Source organism: Taudactylus pleione, unplaced genomic scaffold, assembly GCF_031769625.1.
Source record: "Taudactylus pleione unplaced genomic scaffold, aTauple2 ptg000117l, whole genome shotgun sequence".
In the NCBI taxonomy this organism is placed as follows: Eukaryota; Metazoa; Chordata; class Amphibia; order Anura; family Myobatrachidae; genus Taudactylus; species Taudactylus pleione.
In genome coordinates, this window is record NW_028284519.1 from 2150948 (window position 1) to 2169166 (window position 18219).

The 18219-nt window shown below is 36.6% G+C and overlaps 1 protein-coding gene across 1 annotated transcript; it reads right to left on the reverse strand.

Moving 5' to 3' along the window:
* Window positions 1–1544: 1544 nt before the first annotated feature.
* IRX6 (iroquois homeobox 6) lies at window positions 1545–17982 on the reverse strand. The gene is made up of 6 exons (XM_088471943.1): window positions 17911–17982; window positions 16722–16976; window positions 16200–16309; window positions 12604–12908; window positions 11693–12292; window positions 1545–1657 (listed from the first exon to the last, which is right to left on the reverse strand). The coding sequence occupies exons 1-6, from the start codon at window positions 17980–17982 to the stop codon at window positions 1545–1547; spliced, it is 1455 nt and encodes a 484-aa protein (XP_088328069.1).
* Window positions 17983–18219: the final 237 nt, after the last annotated feature.

Sequence of the window (18219 nt, forward strand, 5' to 3'; positions counted from 1 at the left end):
ACATCTACACAAATTAAATCAATTAATGAACAAACTAAATGAAAATTGCTGTTACGCAATAAATTATTAAAGTTTACCTTACCTAATAATGGCTTGTACCTATATCTAAATGTTGCCATATAATGTATAACATATCTAACATCTGCAAAAAATATTTCAGCAGGTAATAAATATTGTTAAGAAGCAATCAAAACAATACATCATTCAGCCTTTTAGTTTTCTTATCTACAGTTTACATATATATTATTTCTCATGTACTGTTTGTAAACCCAAGGTAAAATAAAACAGAACAGACTCCGAATAGAACAGTATGCTTAATGACCACATCATCATGGGAGAAATATCATTTTAACTTAACACATGAGACATCTCAAAACTTGTTTGGTCCTACTGTATTTTAGGTACATCCCCACTATTTGATACAAATTATCATATTGCTCTTTAATTCTAATCTGCTCATCTATCAGGTATGATATATTAACCTGTACGGATAAACTCCTTTTGTTAGCCTCAAAATGGTTTATTAGATTTTTACATTTATGATGGAAGATATGTTAAAGTCTGATAATGTGCATTTTCAATAACTCTGCTCATGCTTCATTAAGTGTAGGTTAAAGCCTTTTTTTCTGTTTTGTGAGCCAATGCCATAGGTATAAAAGGGGCATATGATTTTCATTGAACTCCTAGTAATAAAGAATAATATGCTTACATTAAATAACCAGAAAATGAATCTAATAATTGCTGGTGGCTATTTAGCAACAGGAAACAATTCACTAGCAACTCATAGCATTCATAAAAGAGAGATTTTTACAGGTGGAGATCGTTTAAATAATATGGAGAGGGTGGAGATTGTGCATAGCTGAGTGGAGGCATAAATCAGTACATTATACTTGTGAATGGCTAAATGTGTTATTTCGGTTTGTTTAGTAGCGGGTCTGTGCACTTATGGACTAATACAGATAAGCACAAATGTGTTGAGATATAGATATTGCACCATGTTATCCTTGATCTTTGTAGATTGCACTTATTGCGGAATCTTCACTATACTGTTTAAAGCTGATTGATTATTATGGGCAACTGCACATAATCAATCTTGCACTTTGTTAGTAAACCAACTTGTTGAGAAGAGTACTAGAACCTTTTTATTTAATAATGGATAGTAGAAATTACCCTAGCAGCACCCAATTTTTTCCTGTACCTGTTTGTCAAACCCACACATTTCCATTGACATATTTTGACCTTTCCTTTATTTATAAATGCTTTGGAATCGAACAAATGAGGTTTACCATTATACAGGGCTTAAAAAGTTTCTATCACCACTGTATAAAGTGCACAACAGAATATTATTTAATTTTATAGCAAGATGAATGTTGGCTGTAATGGAAAGCAGGAGTCAATATTTTTATTCAAGTGTCATGAAAATTTCCATTACATGCATATACGGTAATAGTGAGTTGCTTTCTTCATCCCTTTAATCATATCACCCATGGCTCTTCCTAGTATACCCTGTGCGGAAGTTTAAGGTATAATTCTTCATAACTCCCTCACCTCCTCATAACTGGTCTGAAAGTTGTTCTTAGCAATTCATTGTCATCCATAAAACTGGTTTGCCTGTGTTCTGAAACGTCTGTGCTTGTCTTCATAGCCCTTTCAATCCCTGTGTGTAGACACAATCAGAGCTTTGTCATTTCACAGTTTGACTTTAGTAAAATAGCAGAAGGCTTAAGCACTTGTACAGTCTCACTATGGCATTTGTTTTCCCCCATCTATGAATATTTATCGATATTATTTTTTTATCTTCATTATTGCTACAGTTAGTTAAATCTAAACCTAAAATATCTATCTATCTATCTATCTATCTATCTATCTATCTATCTATCTATCTATCTATCTAGTGTCCTTCAGTATTGGACAAGTGTTTGTGATTGTGTAAGAGATGCTGCTCCTGTTATTCCTGTCTACAACCCAGGGTTTGCCTCTTTGGTACTGCGCAATGATTAGTTAATGCTTTGGTACTTCCACATTCTGCTCACAATACATAGGGCCATTTTCAATTTGAGGCGAAAACCCGTAATAATTATTCGCCGATGACGTCATTTTTGCCTATTTTTTTCCCCCCAGTTTTCAATTAAATTGACTATTCGCCAGTGCGAAAAGTCAATGGAAAAAAACAGGGTTAATTTTTCGACAGCCTTTAGTTGGCGAAAAAAAGTGCAGAAGTGGGGTTTAGGGGTGCAGGCTTAAAAAAAAAATAGCCTGCATCTCTGGGAAAGCCCCCTAAATAAAATGTCAAGAAAAGTTTTAAAAAAAACAGGGCACCCCAAAAAATTAATTTAAATTTTTGGGTAAAAAAAAAAAAAAATGGGAACAAATCCTAAAGTACCGTATTAGATTCCAGAGGGGTTCCAAAGTATGTGGCAGGTGTTTTCTTCATTGCGGGGAGTAGCGGCAGGTGCATTTTTGAAGAATTTTTAAAAATCATTTTAGGGACTTAAAAATATGCTTGCACCAATTTTCATGTACCCCAAATTTGATGGGCATAGTTATTTTTCCCCAAAAAATTGCTAAGTGCTCTTCTGCATCACCTTCTTCAAAGCCGCAATTATGCACCTGCTGCGGCTATTTAAAAACTCGTCTTCCCTTCTGCATGCAAAACGGGGTTACCCATAGTGATCCCCATGGCTGGACATCTTTAGGGGGGTCACAAGATGATCTCCTGAAAATTCCAGGTTTTTTTTGCCAATCCAAGTTTCGCTGGGTTCCGTTTTCGCATCCTTTGAAATTGAATACGGGGATTATCGGGCACAAGTGCAATACTTTTCCGCCTGGAAAATAGGCAAAGGAGGTGAAAAGTCCAGCAGGTGAAAAATCTGGACTTTTCGCCTCAAATTGAATACGGGCCTGAGTTTAAAGACTTTGGGACTGATGCAGAAACAGAATGCAACTCAGTTGCATCTCCATTTACGACTGAAAATATAAACGGGGTGTTTGCTCTTACGCTAAGTTCAGCCAGAGTATTTTGACAAAAGTGTGAGCTGTGCAGAATTGTGTATATGTGGAGATACCGTTGCTGTAAAAGGGATCTCTTGCACCAAGGATAGGAATATTTTAAGTAGACACTGATAATGATGCCAGCTTTGAAACAAAGCTTATGAATGGGTGTGTGGTGGTTGCATAGATGCATTGTAATCAGCATAAGTATCCACAATTTCTACCTTCCTGCTAATGCGGGTGTAAATACAACCAAGTTGCATTTAAGTATGCATCAGCCCCTTTGTGTACTGATCACAGAAAAGGAACCAAATGGCATGGCTTCTAGCATTTACAAGCTTGGCTGACTCTTAAGGTGCATACATACACAATGATTTTTTGAACGATTATCGTTAACGATATCGTTTATCGTTCAATCTTTGAAAAATCGTTCACTTTCTGAGTTAAAACTATGAACGATTATCGTTCCTGCGCGTTCACGTTTGTAGTTTGTAGTTCACTCAGACTGACCAACTCAATGATTTTCAGTAAGGGAATATGCAAAAATAGTTTGTAGTTCAAAAAAATCGTTCATTATATTTAGTAAATGAACGATTTTAATAAACGATTTTCGTTCATTTTTCCCTTGAAAAAATGAACAAAAATCGTTTACTAAAATCGTTCATTACTAAATCGTTTTGTGTGTATGCAGCTTTAGTAATAACTGAGGTCCATTAATAATGGCTAGTTGGTCTTAAACACATCAGGTTTACAGAAGCCTGGACCCCATCACGGTTACAAACTTTGTGACGCCTATGCCAGCTTATGAATGGGTGTGTGGTGGTTGCATAGATGTATTGTAATCAGCATAAGAATCCACAATTTGTATCTTCCTGCTAATGCGAGTGTAAATACAGCCAAGTTACATTTAACTATGAATCGGTCACAGGAAAGGAACCAAATGGCATGGCTTCTAGCATTTACAAGCTTGGCTGACTCTTAGTGATAACTGAGGTCCATTAATAATTCCTAGTTGGTCTGAAACACATCAGGTTTACAGAAGCCTGGACCCCATCATCGTTAAAAACTTTGTCACGCCTATGCCTCCTGTCTGTGTTATTTTCTACAAATGAAAAGTATATATATATATATATATATATATATATATAGCAAGTCAATTCCGGCACTCACTGCATGTAACTTGGTGAATGGCGTGGGTGCCTTCCATGGACCACCGGGTCCTATAAAGTCAACCAATAATAGCAGCACTCCACGGCTGGTAGTTAAACGGGAACACAAGTTTTAATACACAGATCCAACATTTCGGGCATCAGCCCTTCGTCTGGGATATACACATGCAATAATACAGTACATTTAAATAGACAAACAATTAAAAATTACCTGGTTCGGGTGAGCCGGAACCTCAGCGTCCACCTCCATCGGCCCCAACCAACACGCGACCGGAAATCGAAGTCGCGGTCAGAGTGACGTCATCAGGCTGTGTCACCTGAGCCGCCCATGTAGGCATGGCAACTGTCCTGTTGCTGGAAATGTAACAGGATTAAACAGGGGTCATCAGTTAACACTAAAAATTCTAAATCAACATGCCATCAAAGGTCATCCAGTTGATATACATTAAGCATAATAAATGCACTTCATGATTACTAAACCACAATTGCGCTATATACAAATAGGTACATAAACACTTAAACCGGTAATGAATGTACCAGCAGTATATATAGCAAAAGTAAACACAATTTTAAGATATCAAGGATATCAACATAAGCAGTCTGAATAGCCAAATCAAAAGAAAATATAACATCAAAAAAGCTGAAAAGCAGAAAAAACAAAAACCACATACAAAGCACAGAGGAACATACCTACAAAAAACATTCCAAGCCAAGAGATTAATTAAGCCCCCTGGGTGCCATGGTATCAAGTTTAAAAGTCCATCGGCACTCTGCTTGCAGCAATTTTTAGGTCTGTTGCCACCCCTAATATTAAGTGGAATGTGTTCTATGATTTTAAATCTGAGATCGGCCACTCCATGTTTGAGATATCCAATGTCTAGCGACCGGTTGTTCGCTAGATCCTGTATTAATCTCTATGCGGATAGCCGACTGATGTAGCGCCATGCGTTCTTTAATCTGGCATTCTGTTTTGCCCACTTAGTTGAGTCCACATTGGCAAAACAACAAATAGACCACAAATGTGGTACTGCACGTGACAGGAGAGCTGATGGAAAACCTCTTACCCGTATGCGGGTGATTAAACGTATCCCCCAAAATTACTGCCCTAGAGGTAATGCACCCCAAACAACGGTGATAACCGTTTTTTATTTTTTTTTTATTTTTTAAAGATAAAAAATGCTGGATTTTTTTCTTTATTTTAGCCACATCAAGTTTCACCAGGCGATCTTTAAGATTCCTAGCTCTAGTGTAGCATGGCATTACTATAGAGTCCTTCAAAGTAGGTAAGTCACCATCGGTATTAACTAAAGGCCAAAGACTTTTTACAATCCTGGCCGTATCTGTGCTTCTAGTGTTAAAACGATTGACCCAGGGCATAACCTGAACAGATGTATTGCTCACTTGATTAGACCTAAAGGTCATTTCTCTAGGTAAATCTAACACTCTCTGGTTTATCTTAGACAATTCATTCATCTTATAGCCAGGAGCCATAAATTTATTGACCATCAGATCCAATTGTATGTGTATATCCCAGACGAAGGGCTGACGCCTGAACGTTGGATCTTTGTATTAAAACCTGTGTTCCTGTTTAACTACCAGCCGTGGAGTGCCGCTATTATTGGTTGACTTTATAGGACCCGGTGGTCCATGGAAGGCACCCACGCCCTTCACCAAGTTACACGCAGTGAGTGCCGGAATTGACTTGCTGTATTTTAGGTATTTTCCACGGAGCTTGTGGTTTCTACCTATTCAAGGCACCGCATCTATTCTGTTCATTGGGATTATCTATTGCTGCCCATTGTTACCATCTGCCGTTTTGAAGATTGGGGGGTTGTTCATTCATACATTGGATATCTTCAACATAGTCCTTTTGCTGTGCGGATTGTTTCCCCATGACATGTCTGTAGCTGAATCTAATATGGAAGCTGATTCTTTATTCTTGCAGATTGACACTACACAAAGCTTCAGCTATTCTGAAGCTGAGGCAGATGCCATTTTATGTAAGGATCAGTTTGTGGATGTCCAAAACTGAAACTGAAACTCCTAGCGAAGATCTCTATAAAGAATGGTTTTGGTTGAAAAAAGAGAACTAGATTACCATTATCATGCGATTACTTTATCAGACTATTATAAATCCAAACAGATCCGGAGGGGATTTAGAATCCGTAATATGTCAACCATAGGCAGATACAGTGTCCCGTTCTGCTGTAAATGGGTTGGAATTCTGACAAAATGTTCACTGGATCTTATCCTCTTGGTCATAGAAGAATCTACTAAGGAGTTAGGTGACACAAAAGAAAAATTGGACAAATTTGAGGACGAGCATAAACCCACACTTGTACAGGATGCTGCAAACCACTGGCTTGATAAATTACAACAGCAAGTTGACTAATAAAAGGCTGAGCAAATCAAATATAAACATGACAAGCTTCTCAAAGTACAATTGGATTATCAACAGCAACGAGTTTATTCCTGGTTAAACAATTCTTCCAGATGGAATTTACCATCTCGTAAGTTCAATAGGCCGCAACGTATGCCTTTTCAGCATGGAGCTTCATCATCATCTATGAGTGAGGCCGAGAGCCTGCCCCTGGCATCTACATCGACTAAATTATACCCTTTAGGGGTAACTATCTGGGCGGCCATCAACAGCCCAGGCAGGGACCAACCTGTCGGGGTGGCAAAATACGAGGCAAAGCCACCACTCGCAGACCACCATGGAAGAGATGAATACCATCTTTAATCTGTCATCAGTGACTCTGACCCCTTCTCAACACAGAGTGTTGGCTAAGGGATTATCATATATTCCAACTAGTAAATTTGATTATTTCCAGTGGAAAGTCGATACCTTTAGACTTAATTGGAAGTTACGATTGCAAGACTTTTTTGGCAGACAGCCTAAATCACTTGAGTCTGACACTGGTGGGATTCCTGAGTTTTCGAATAAATTTAAACCTCAATCTAAATTTGACCCTGTTACCACTAACCCTTCCATTAAAACTTTTTCCAGGATGATTGACCAACGGGTTGATCAATTGCCCCTTGGTCTAAATTCTGTTAACAATTTGTCTTGTGATGAATATGATGCATTGTTGTCTTTGGGAAATAGGTCCGATGTGGTAATCCGCAGTGCCGTCAGGGGTTGCGCTGTGGTGGTGCAGGATCTTGAAGTTTATGATAGGGAGTGACTACAGCAGTTGCTCAATCATGACACCTATGAGCTGCTGCCAAGGGACCCCACGTCTGTGTATAAAAAAGAGTTAGATTTAGTATTGGCCACAGCGGTTTCTGAGGGTATGATTTCTAATAAGTTGAGCTCCACTTTGATGGTTGAATTCCCTATAGTTCCTTTATTTTATACCCTCTCTAAGGTACATAAAACCTTAGTAAATCCCCCTGGCCGACCCATCATCTCAGCCAGGCGGTCATTATACCAACCCATTTCGGTCATGTTGGATGGGTACCTCAATGTGTACGTTCAGAACATATTTGAGAGACACTACATCTTTGTTGATTAAATTTAAGGATCTTGACACTCAACCGGCTGACACTCTCCTTTGTAGTGCAGACGTTACCTCATTATATACTTGCATACCACATCAGCAAGGACTGAGAGCGGTTGAAAAACTTATCAGTGATAACCCATTATATACAGGTCCTCCCATTAGCCTTTTCTTAAAATTACTTGAATTGGTCGTGACCAGGAATTATTTCATATACAACAACAAGTTTTATTTGCATAAACTTGGTTGTGTGATGGGGTCCAATGTGGCCCCATCGTACACCAATGCGTATATGTATATGATTGAACAACAACTATTTAGTCTTGTTCTTGATGTTTCTAGCAAATTATTACTGTATTGCAGGTTTATAGATGACTTATTGATTTTATGGTCAAGTTTGAGAGATGAATTGCAAAATCTTCTTGATACGCATAATCTTTCGGGCCATGAGGTGCAATTGACCTTTACTATAGATAGTGTGACTGTACACTTTTTAGGATGTCAGCATCTCATTGATTGAGGGGGTGCTTAAAACTGATCTGTACATTAAAGATACGGATAGAAATATCATTTTAAGACATGACTGTTTTCACCCATTGCCTTTGCGCCAGGGTTTACCCTACTCCCAAATGTTGAGGATAAGGCATCTTACCAGTGATCCGGTGCAATTAGAACATCAATTGGATCTGATGGTCAATAAATTTGTGGCTTGTGGCTATAAAATGAATGCATTGTCTAAGATAAAGCAGAGAGTGTTAGATTTACCTAGAGAAATGACCTTTAGTTCTAATCAAGTGAACAATACATCTGTTCAGGTTATGCCCTGGGTCAATTGTTTTAACACTAGAAGCACAGATATGGCCAGAATTGTAAAAAGTCTTTGGCCTTTGGTTAATACCGATGGTGACTTACCTACTTTGAAGGACTCTAGAGTAATACCATGCTACACTAGAGCTAGGAATCTTAAAGATCGCCTGGTGAAACTTGATGTGGCTAAAATAAAGAAAAAAATCCAGCATTTTTTATCTTTAAAAAACTGTTATCACCGTGTTTGGGGTGCATTACCTGTAGGGCAGTAATTTTGGGGGATACGTTTAATCACCCGCTTATGGGTAAGAGGTTTTCCATCACGTCTCCTGTCAGGTGCAGTACCACTTTTGTGGTCTAATTGTTGTTTTGCCCATGTGGACTCAACTACGTGGGCAAAACAGAACACCAGATTAAAGAGCGCATGGCGCTACATCGGTCGGCTGTCCACATAGGGATTAATACAGCATCTAGCGAACAACCGGTCGCTAGACATTGGATAGCTCTTAAACATGGAGTGGCCTATCTCAGATTTAAAATCATAGAACACATTCCACTTAATATTAGGGGTGGCAACAGACCTCAAAAATTGCTGCAAGGAGAGTGCCGATGAATTTTTAAACTTGATACCATGGCACCCAGGGGGCTTAATGAATCTCTTGGCTTGCAATGTTTTTTGTAGGTATGCTCCTCTGTGCTTTGTATATGTTTTTTGTTTTTTCTGCTTTTTTGATGTTATATTTTCTTGTGATTTGGCTATTCAGACTGCTTATGTTGATATCCTAGATATCTTAAAATTGTGTTTACTTTTGCTATATATACTGCTGGTACATTCATTATGGGTTTATGTACCTATTTGTATATAGCGCGATTGTGGTTTAGTGATCATGAAGTCCGTTTATTATGCTTAATGTATATCAACTGGATGACCTTTGATGGCTTGTTGATTTTGAATTTTTATAATGTTAACTGATGACCCCTGTTTAATGCTGTTACATTTCCGGCAACAGGACAGTTGCCATGCCTACACGAGCGGCTCAAGTGATCCGGCTACGCCGCGGACACAGCCTGATGACGACGTCACTCTGACTGCGGCTTCGATTTCCGGGCGCGTGTTGGTTGGGGCCAATGGAGGTGGACGCTGAGGTTTCGGCTTACCTGAACCAGGTAATTTTTAATTGTTTGTCTATTTAAATGTACTGTATTATTGTATCTGTATATCCCAGACGAAGGGCTGACGCCCGAAACGTTGGACCTGTGTATTAAAACTTGTGTTCCTGTTTAACTACCAGCCGTGGAGTGCCGCTATTATTGGTTGACTATATATATATATATATATATATATATATATATTCTGTATTTTGCATCCTGAGGAAGGGACGTGCTGTCCCGAAACGTTGATGTATCTGCAATAAATTATCATCTTTCTAAATCCTTTGGAAAGTTCTCTGAGTGCCACCTCTGTGTGCTATATATATAATGCCTGGAATGTTGTAGATTGTGCATTTCACCAAAGTCCAGTGTACTGCTTTGCAACCAGTTGAGCAATGGTGATTATTAAACCCAGAGTTAAACTGATCCTACGCACTGTCCTTAGTATAGAAGGTGACGTATCATAAATGTTGCATGTTCTTTATCTGTCATCCATTAATACAGACTGCATTGAACATGGTTAATCCATTTAACAAAGAATAAATAAACAATATTTTAATTACATTCTAGGTATAATTCATCATTCAATAGCAGCAGACTTTGGGCACTCATGTTAAAATGCTTCATGACAACAAGCTCTTTGTATTCTTATAATACAGTAGAAATACCATTTGTAGCAGCATTTGTAATGGGAAGTCTCAAAAGTTTGGAAATAAGAATATAGGGGAGATATGTATTCGACCACCACTATAATTTGTTCCCAATGCTAACTAGGACTGAATAGTAGTGTATTGTCAATCGATGTTGAAAGTGGAGGATAACAGTCTTCTACAACTTTTAATGGCTTATACTAATATATTTTTAAAAAAAAAACAATATTATATATTTGTCTACCCAAAATAATTTATTTTTAAGTTATGCTTTGTCAAAGTTTGCATTACTACATATAAACATTGGTTAGGCCATTAAACCTCTGTGTCTGTTCAGTTAAAATAGAGTAGTTAATTTAGGACCAACTTTGCCGAATCTTTAGTAAGCCCCACACATTTGGAGTGTCTATATGCAAAGTTTAAATATATAGTTTGTGGCATAGAGTATGTCCAGCATTAACTATTTTAAGATTTCTTTGCATAGCAACAGAAAAATATACTTCTTTCACATTTTGGCTAATTTTTCCTTAAAATCCATAAACTAAAAAAATATTTATTTAAACATTGTCAAATAATAATCTTGTCATGGAGTTGCGGAATACCTCTATATAAGGAGGGGTTTAGGTAAGCATCATAAGCATGATTTATTGTAAAAAGTGGTAATATACCTTTATATTACATAGCCATTTCAACTAATATGATATTGAAATAAAAAAACTAACATATTAAACTGTAGAATGTAATGTTGTTGCTGTAATTAGTCATTTTGCTAACACAAAACAATCTGGTCCTGATGAAATAAAATACTAAAATAAGGGGTTATGTGCAATAGCAAGATGAACACCAATAAACAAAATCCAACTAGAAACTAGCTGCTGAAGTTATTATGTCAATGACAGATTAAGGGTTCAGTAAGGGAAAAAAAATACTCCATCTCCCTCATTGAGTGATTGGCTTCAAATGAATTCACTAGAACATTAAATTATTCACTAATTATGTAGTCAGCTGTAAAATATATTTTTATAACAATGGATCTGCTCTCCAGATAAAAATTAAACGTCAGTTTCAGTTTGAGATTCGCTTACATTGATATTTAAATGTTCCAGTCACTGTGGATTAATATTTCCTGCTCTACTAACACCTATAAAACTACATATTTGTGTGCAACATGTTTTGGATTTCTGTAAAGTCTCAGTTCCATCATCTTTGGAACTGCAGAGATGTATGCCGATGAGCTGACAAAGACAGCTAAAGCATACATTCTAGCAGTTGAAAATGGATATTACCATTGTGTCAAATATGATGTTATTACACAAAAGTCCATATCTGTTTTTAACACCAAATAGAATGCTTTCCTATGTTTTAACAACACTGGTGTGGTTTTTATAAAACCATTAGTAGAACATGGACAAGTAGATACCTTCCACTCCAGAAGAATATTCACATGGTTCTCCCAGAACAGGGTAGGGACAGCTGAGTTGAAATGACTGTAGGTTGAATGTTGAAGTTCTAAAAACCTTAGGTGATTGAGACATTTCTTCAAAAGAACATTCTGTTTGAGTTTGGCTCTTTACACTATGCAATGACCTCACCTCACTACATAAGCCATGAGTAGACTGCCTTCTTCTTACAAAGAGACAGTCTGGACTTACTGATCTGCTACTACCACTTTCAATATCCAAAGGATTACTGGCACCTGCTGTGCGAGCCAAAGACCAAATTCTGGGTTTATCTGCAGTCTCACAATTGATCACATGTTCACTGTATCTTTGAAGGCTTTTCTTCCCCACCAATACTCCTATAACATCTTCTCCATTGTCTTTGTTGCAGGGAAAGTTGTGAGCATTTTCATTTGGTGTCATGTTGCATTCACTGGTCACTGATGCATAGGAAATGGATCTGGCCCCGGTAGGAAGGCATTGTGTGTCCTTGCTGTCAATCTCTATGCCAGTAGACTCTTCTTCAAGGTCACCCAAATCAGGGTGATTAAGCTCCTTTTCAGTTTTGCATATTTTTTCATCTGAAACATGAGATTTAAAAAAATTAGACAAACTATAATATTTATTAACTATATATAAAGTTTCTGTGCAATTACTCTGCTTTATTTTAGAAACATGAAACAAACCTTGTCCAAGACACGCTTCCAAGTTTCTACTTAATTAAATATTGAAAAATACTATACCATAAATGCATAAACATTAGTTCTACACTTTTCATACTGAATATTTTCATTTTAGATGATCATAGTATGAACTGATTGGTAATTGATACTAGGCATAATTTTACATTTGTATTAAATGTTCTATGGATGATAAACAATCTTTTGGTTACCTATATTGTCACTATCTACACTGTATTCCTCTGCATCTTGTCTTTCTTCTTTCTTTTCATCACCAGCTTTGTTTTTTGGAGACCAGGTCATCTTGTTCTCCTTTTTCAGCCTCCTTCTTGCATTAGCAAACCATGTAGACACTTGTGTGAGTGTCATCTTGGTGATAATCGCCAGCATAATCTTTTCACCTTTAGTTGGGTAAGGGTTCTTTCTGTGCTCATATAGCCAGGTTTTAAGTGTGCTTGTGGTCTCTCTGGTTGCATTTTTACGCCTGGCAGAGACTGTAAAATCCAGCGCCCCAAACCTTTCAAAAGATAAATATTTCAGAAACTGTGTTAGAATTATTCTCAGTGCATTTTAATCTAAAGTCAAAATCTTTAGATACAGTAGTAGGGCTTAAACCAGTTTTACAAAGGGAAACATTATATAATTATTATCAAATGTTTTCACAAAGGATATTAATTTTGATACTTACAAATAAAATACATTTAGGGGCTGATTTGGAGTTGGGAGCAAAGCAAAAGAAACAATTAATTTTGCATCTGGAATAAACCATGTTGCAATGTAAGGGGTGCAAATACTTTTTTTTACAGGTACGGTAAATACTGGCTGCTTTTCCATATAGTCCACAAATGCTGGACAGCTTTGTTTTTACACTATAATTTAGATTTGAGTTTGGGCACTCTGAACAACTTACATTTGCCCCACCTGCACTGCAACATGTTTTTGCCAAAGTGCAAAGTTACTTGTTTCTTTTTGTTTTGCTCCCAACTCAGAAGCAGCTCCTTAATGTCCATCCTTAATGTAGTTACAAAAACAGCAATGTGACCATTTCATAGCCCTTTTTTAATGTGAAACTAAATCTAATTCAAATATATTTGCTTCTACATGCAACCGTGCACAGGGATAGACTGGAGACTACTGTAAATTCTTCATGCTCAGTACTGACAATAATTCAATATAATAAGCATTTTGGGTAAGTGAAACTCTTGCACTTGAGTTAATAGTATTTTATATGACTGTGGCATAACTTTAGAGAGAGTTTCATGTGTTTGAAAGTGCTCCCAGGTAACAAATATTGTTAGGGAAATCGAATGTGAAAAATGTAAAGTATTTCAGTACCGTTTGTGGTTATAAGGCAAAGAATAACCAAACCATTTCCCAGGGCTTATTAAATGTCACAAGCATACTTTCAAAAAGACAGATCACTATCGTGTTCATCCCATTAATCATAATGTAAATTGGCTGGGATACAGATCACTAAAGTGTTCAGGCCATGAATCACAGTTTTTGCTTTTGAGTAACTAGCAGAACTATTACTCGTTATTCCCTGCTCTAATATACAGTAATACATGGCAGAACTTTGAATTAATATGGCACACTAATGTGTGTCAAGTGAGGCTGATTTGATATAGCCTGAGCATGGAAACCTAATGGTTCTGCATGTTGTAAAGAGGAGTTTTATTATTTGGAATTTTACAGAGGCAGAAGTTCCTTATTAAGCAAATCCAGAATTAAAATATCCAGATTACGAAGTTACTGTATAAAATCAACATAACCAAATATGTATAAAATACAGACAAATAATGTTTTCCCTGTAATCACATCCTACCTGATAAACAAATAGAGATATTCGGCATCATGCAGTGGGGGCTAGGCTTAATAACATAGTTAATTGCTTATCACCTTATCACGCCCCAGGCAGCCCACTTCACTGTGATAATGGATAGGATCTGGAGGGGTGGGATTCTCCTAAATTTGTGAGTCTACCAGACTTTATGAGAGTGTATGACCAAACCCAATGCTATTTTACCAGACTAAGGGGCCCATTTATCAATGAGTTTTATCATACGCAATGAGTTTTAAAACATTTGTATTAAAATGGTGCTCAAGCCAATCCGCTCCCAACCATCATTTTTCAAACAGAGGACATTTAAGAGCTGTTTGGCTGGAGCACTATTATTATACACAACAAGTTGTAAAACTCGTTGCATATGATAAAACTCATTGATAAATATGCCCCTAAATTAGATGGTAAAGAATATCTGAGACACATTGGGGCAGATGTATGAAGCTCTGGAAAGTGATAAAGTGCAGAGTGATAAACGACCAACCAATCAGCTCACAACTGTCATGTTACAGGCTGTGTTTGAAAAATGACAGGTGGGAGCGGATTGGTTGTTCATTTATCACTCTGCACTTTATCACTTTCCACAGCTTCATACATCTGCCCCATTATCTGCCACCAAAACTGTATATATTTGTCCATAAAGACATAATATTTATGTAATATATACAGTTGGGTTAAATGTTAAGGCCCATATTGGGAAATCAGATTTGGTACCTCAGTGTCTGTCCATCATCTTCCTTGAATGCTATGTCTAAAATATCAAAACTGAATGTAGCAGCTTAAAGGGACATGAGTTATACTGAGTATAGTTCTGATGCATGCTATGGCAGCCATGGGTATGCTGACACTTGTAGTTGTACATGTGTCAACACATGCAAGTTTTCTAGGGCTGCCAAGGCATGCTGGGTGAAGTAGTGCACTAGAAATATTGATTAAATCTATTTTTAGCTACATATTACCCCAAACCCCACTGGGGATGGTTGTTGGGGAGTGCTCTAGTGCTTCAGCATAAGGATGTTCTTTGTATGAGAATACAGTCTATTTATTTTTTGCAGGAGTGATGATGAACAATCTAGTGCTATTATACATTATGACCTCCCCAGGGTTTCCCTGTCAAAAGTGTCACCAGCCCAGCCTGCCATAGCATGTTGCTAGTAGCAGCTTTTTGGTGGGTTTTTTGCCGGGACGTGGTCATGCTTGTTTTTTATTTTCATTATCTATTAATTAGTATATTTTAAAAGAACATGCAATTTATCATTAACAATTTGAAAGAGTAGAAATGGCCTCATATCAAGTAATAATGAATAATGAGCTTATCTCATTTCTTGAAACCAAAAGTAAATACAATACAAACACAAAATTACCATACACATATTGTAGTATATTGTAGTATATTAAAATACCAAAACTATTAATATCAATTGGTAAGTAATGTGATTATATAAAATAAGTTATTTTATTTTTTTTATTTTTTTATGATAACCATGTCCCCAGATTTGCCTTAACAGTGTATTAGTCTGGTTTAAAATGGTTTTATGCATATACTGTAGGTTGATTTAGTATATTTTTAGATGATGAATTTCAAAGAAAACAATCAACATAATCCAACTGATAATTGTTGGGATAAATTGTCTGAAATTAAAACTAACATATTTCTTAAAAAGTGATTCTTATAATTGATCATTAATTAGTGTGTTTTAATTGATCCTGTTTGAAGATATGTCATTATTGAAGTTAATATATTTCATGATACCCTAATAAAAGTAATACATTTGTGTTATTCTGCATTAGCATTCTACAATAGGGCTTGCTAACTTGATAAAATTATATTTTTTTGCCTGTTATATGCTTGCTTTGGGATTCATCATATGTAGCGTTAGTCCCTTGGAAATGGTGCGGTTTGATGTCTGTTGCAGCATCACAGACAGAACATTAGTTATTCTTATTGATCAAAGAGAATGTTACCTGTCGTACTGGTACTGCCCCAAGGAGTGATCATATGGATAGTATGCAGCAGGCTGGGCTATTCCTGTGTGCAGAGAGCTGGTACCATCCTTCATTTCATACTGTGAGGTCTTGCATATATATTAAAAAAGAGTTATATACTAATAATCATCATACATTGCAACAATTCAACAATTAGCCTGATAAAATAATATGCAAAACTAAAATGTTATAACATTGTAATGAACTATTATACTGTAAATATGCATCCATTTAATCATGTTGCTTTAGTTTTCTCTGTTGCACAGAAGTGGTAAAACTGGATTCCCAATGACAGTGTAAGGGTTAATTTGAAAAATAAAAATGGACTCAGTAACACAAAAAGGAACTATGAAATGTCTTTATTGCTCTTTTTGATTAATGAGATGCAACGTGTATATATCTGGCTGCCAGTGGAATATAGCTTTGTGATGTCTTATAGAATATTTTAAGTCAGGAAAGGGATTTGTGAAGCCAAATGTTAGCAAATTCCATGTTACTCACCAAGGTGGGATATAATGTTGTTGGATCAGTGCTACAAGGGAGATAACTAGTATAGCCTGGGCTTGCAGTAGTGTACGGAGAGTTATACACCCCAAGAGCTGCATTGAGATCAGTCCTTGTGCTGACCAGCAACCTGTTCTCATAGGAAGGACAGCAGATGGCAGGGGTCTGGGCAGACGTGGCAGAGACCTCAGGCAGAGATCTGGGTGCAGGAGAATCATAACACATTGTGCTGGGATTTGCAGAAACCAAATACTGCAGATAGAAAAGCACAAAATCTGCTGAAGTTCATGGAGACAAAAATACAAAGTATAGCTCTGCAATTGATTTCTGATCATACACATAAAGTACTCATACATATTTCAGAGCATGCTATTGTCATCAGTGCAATTTAAGACACCGTTTAAGCATAACGTACTTATTGATAATGTTTTTTAAGTGTATTTCACATAAATGGATTTATAATAGATTTTAGTTGTTGACCACTTAGGCATACTCAGTATAACTCAAAATCCTCACCAAGCTTCAACACATTTTAAGTTTAAAATCTTCAATACGATTGAAATATGGTTGCAAATGAGACAGATATACAAATAAAGGGAAAACTAAAATACTACATTGTCTGTGTGACTTACATACAAACACAATGTGCTGCACAGACTTTATAGTCTCAGAATCAATTACAAATCTGACATTTAAACATTCAATGGAATCTCTCTCTCTCTCTTATAGCTATCTATCATATATTTATCTCTAATCAATATCTATCTATCTATCTATCTATCTATCTATCTATCTATCTATCTATCTATCTATCTATCTATCTATCTATCTATCTATCAGTCTATCCATCTGTATGTGCATATATATATATATATATATATATATATATATACACGTGTGTGTGTCTTAAATAATGTTAAACTATTCAATTATATTAATAAAGAGAATACATTTTGCATAAAACAATTATAAAGTAACCTAATAAATAGAACTATAGTATTTTAAACGCCTGTAAAATGCTAATTTACAGTTGCATATATAATCATAGAAAATTATTACTAGATTCAAAATGTTCTATATGCAGCAGAAAGAAGAAACCCCTGGCAGAGGGCTCCTGATGAGGCAGTGATGCACCTCATGTCTATATAATAGGGCTGGTGAATGGGAGCAGAGCACTGCCACTTACCTGAGAGCTCCCGTTATACGGATATCCAAACTGAGAAAATGACATCTCTGCTCCTGATTTTTTTATTACCATAGACAATAGATTACTCGCAGATCAGTCGTACCCAAAGCAGAATCAGATGCACATCCCAAGTCTAGGCTTTTTACTTAATTATATATGATTGCACTTAACAAGAAAAGCATCTTCAGCTTGCTGGACAATGCTACAACGAGGTTAGGCTTCCTGTCAGAATAATAAATCACGAATACTCAGTTTATCAGACAAGTGTTTAAAAAAAAAAAAAAAAAAGAATAAATCTTGCAAGATATG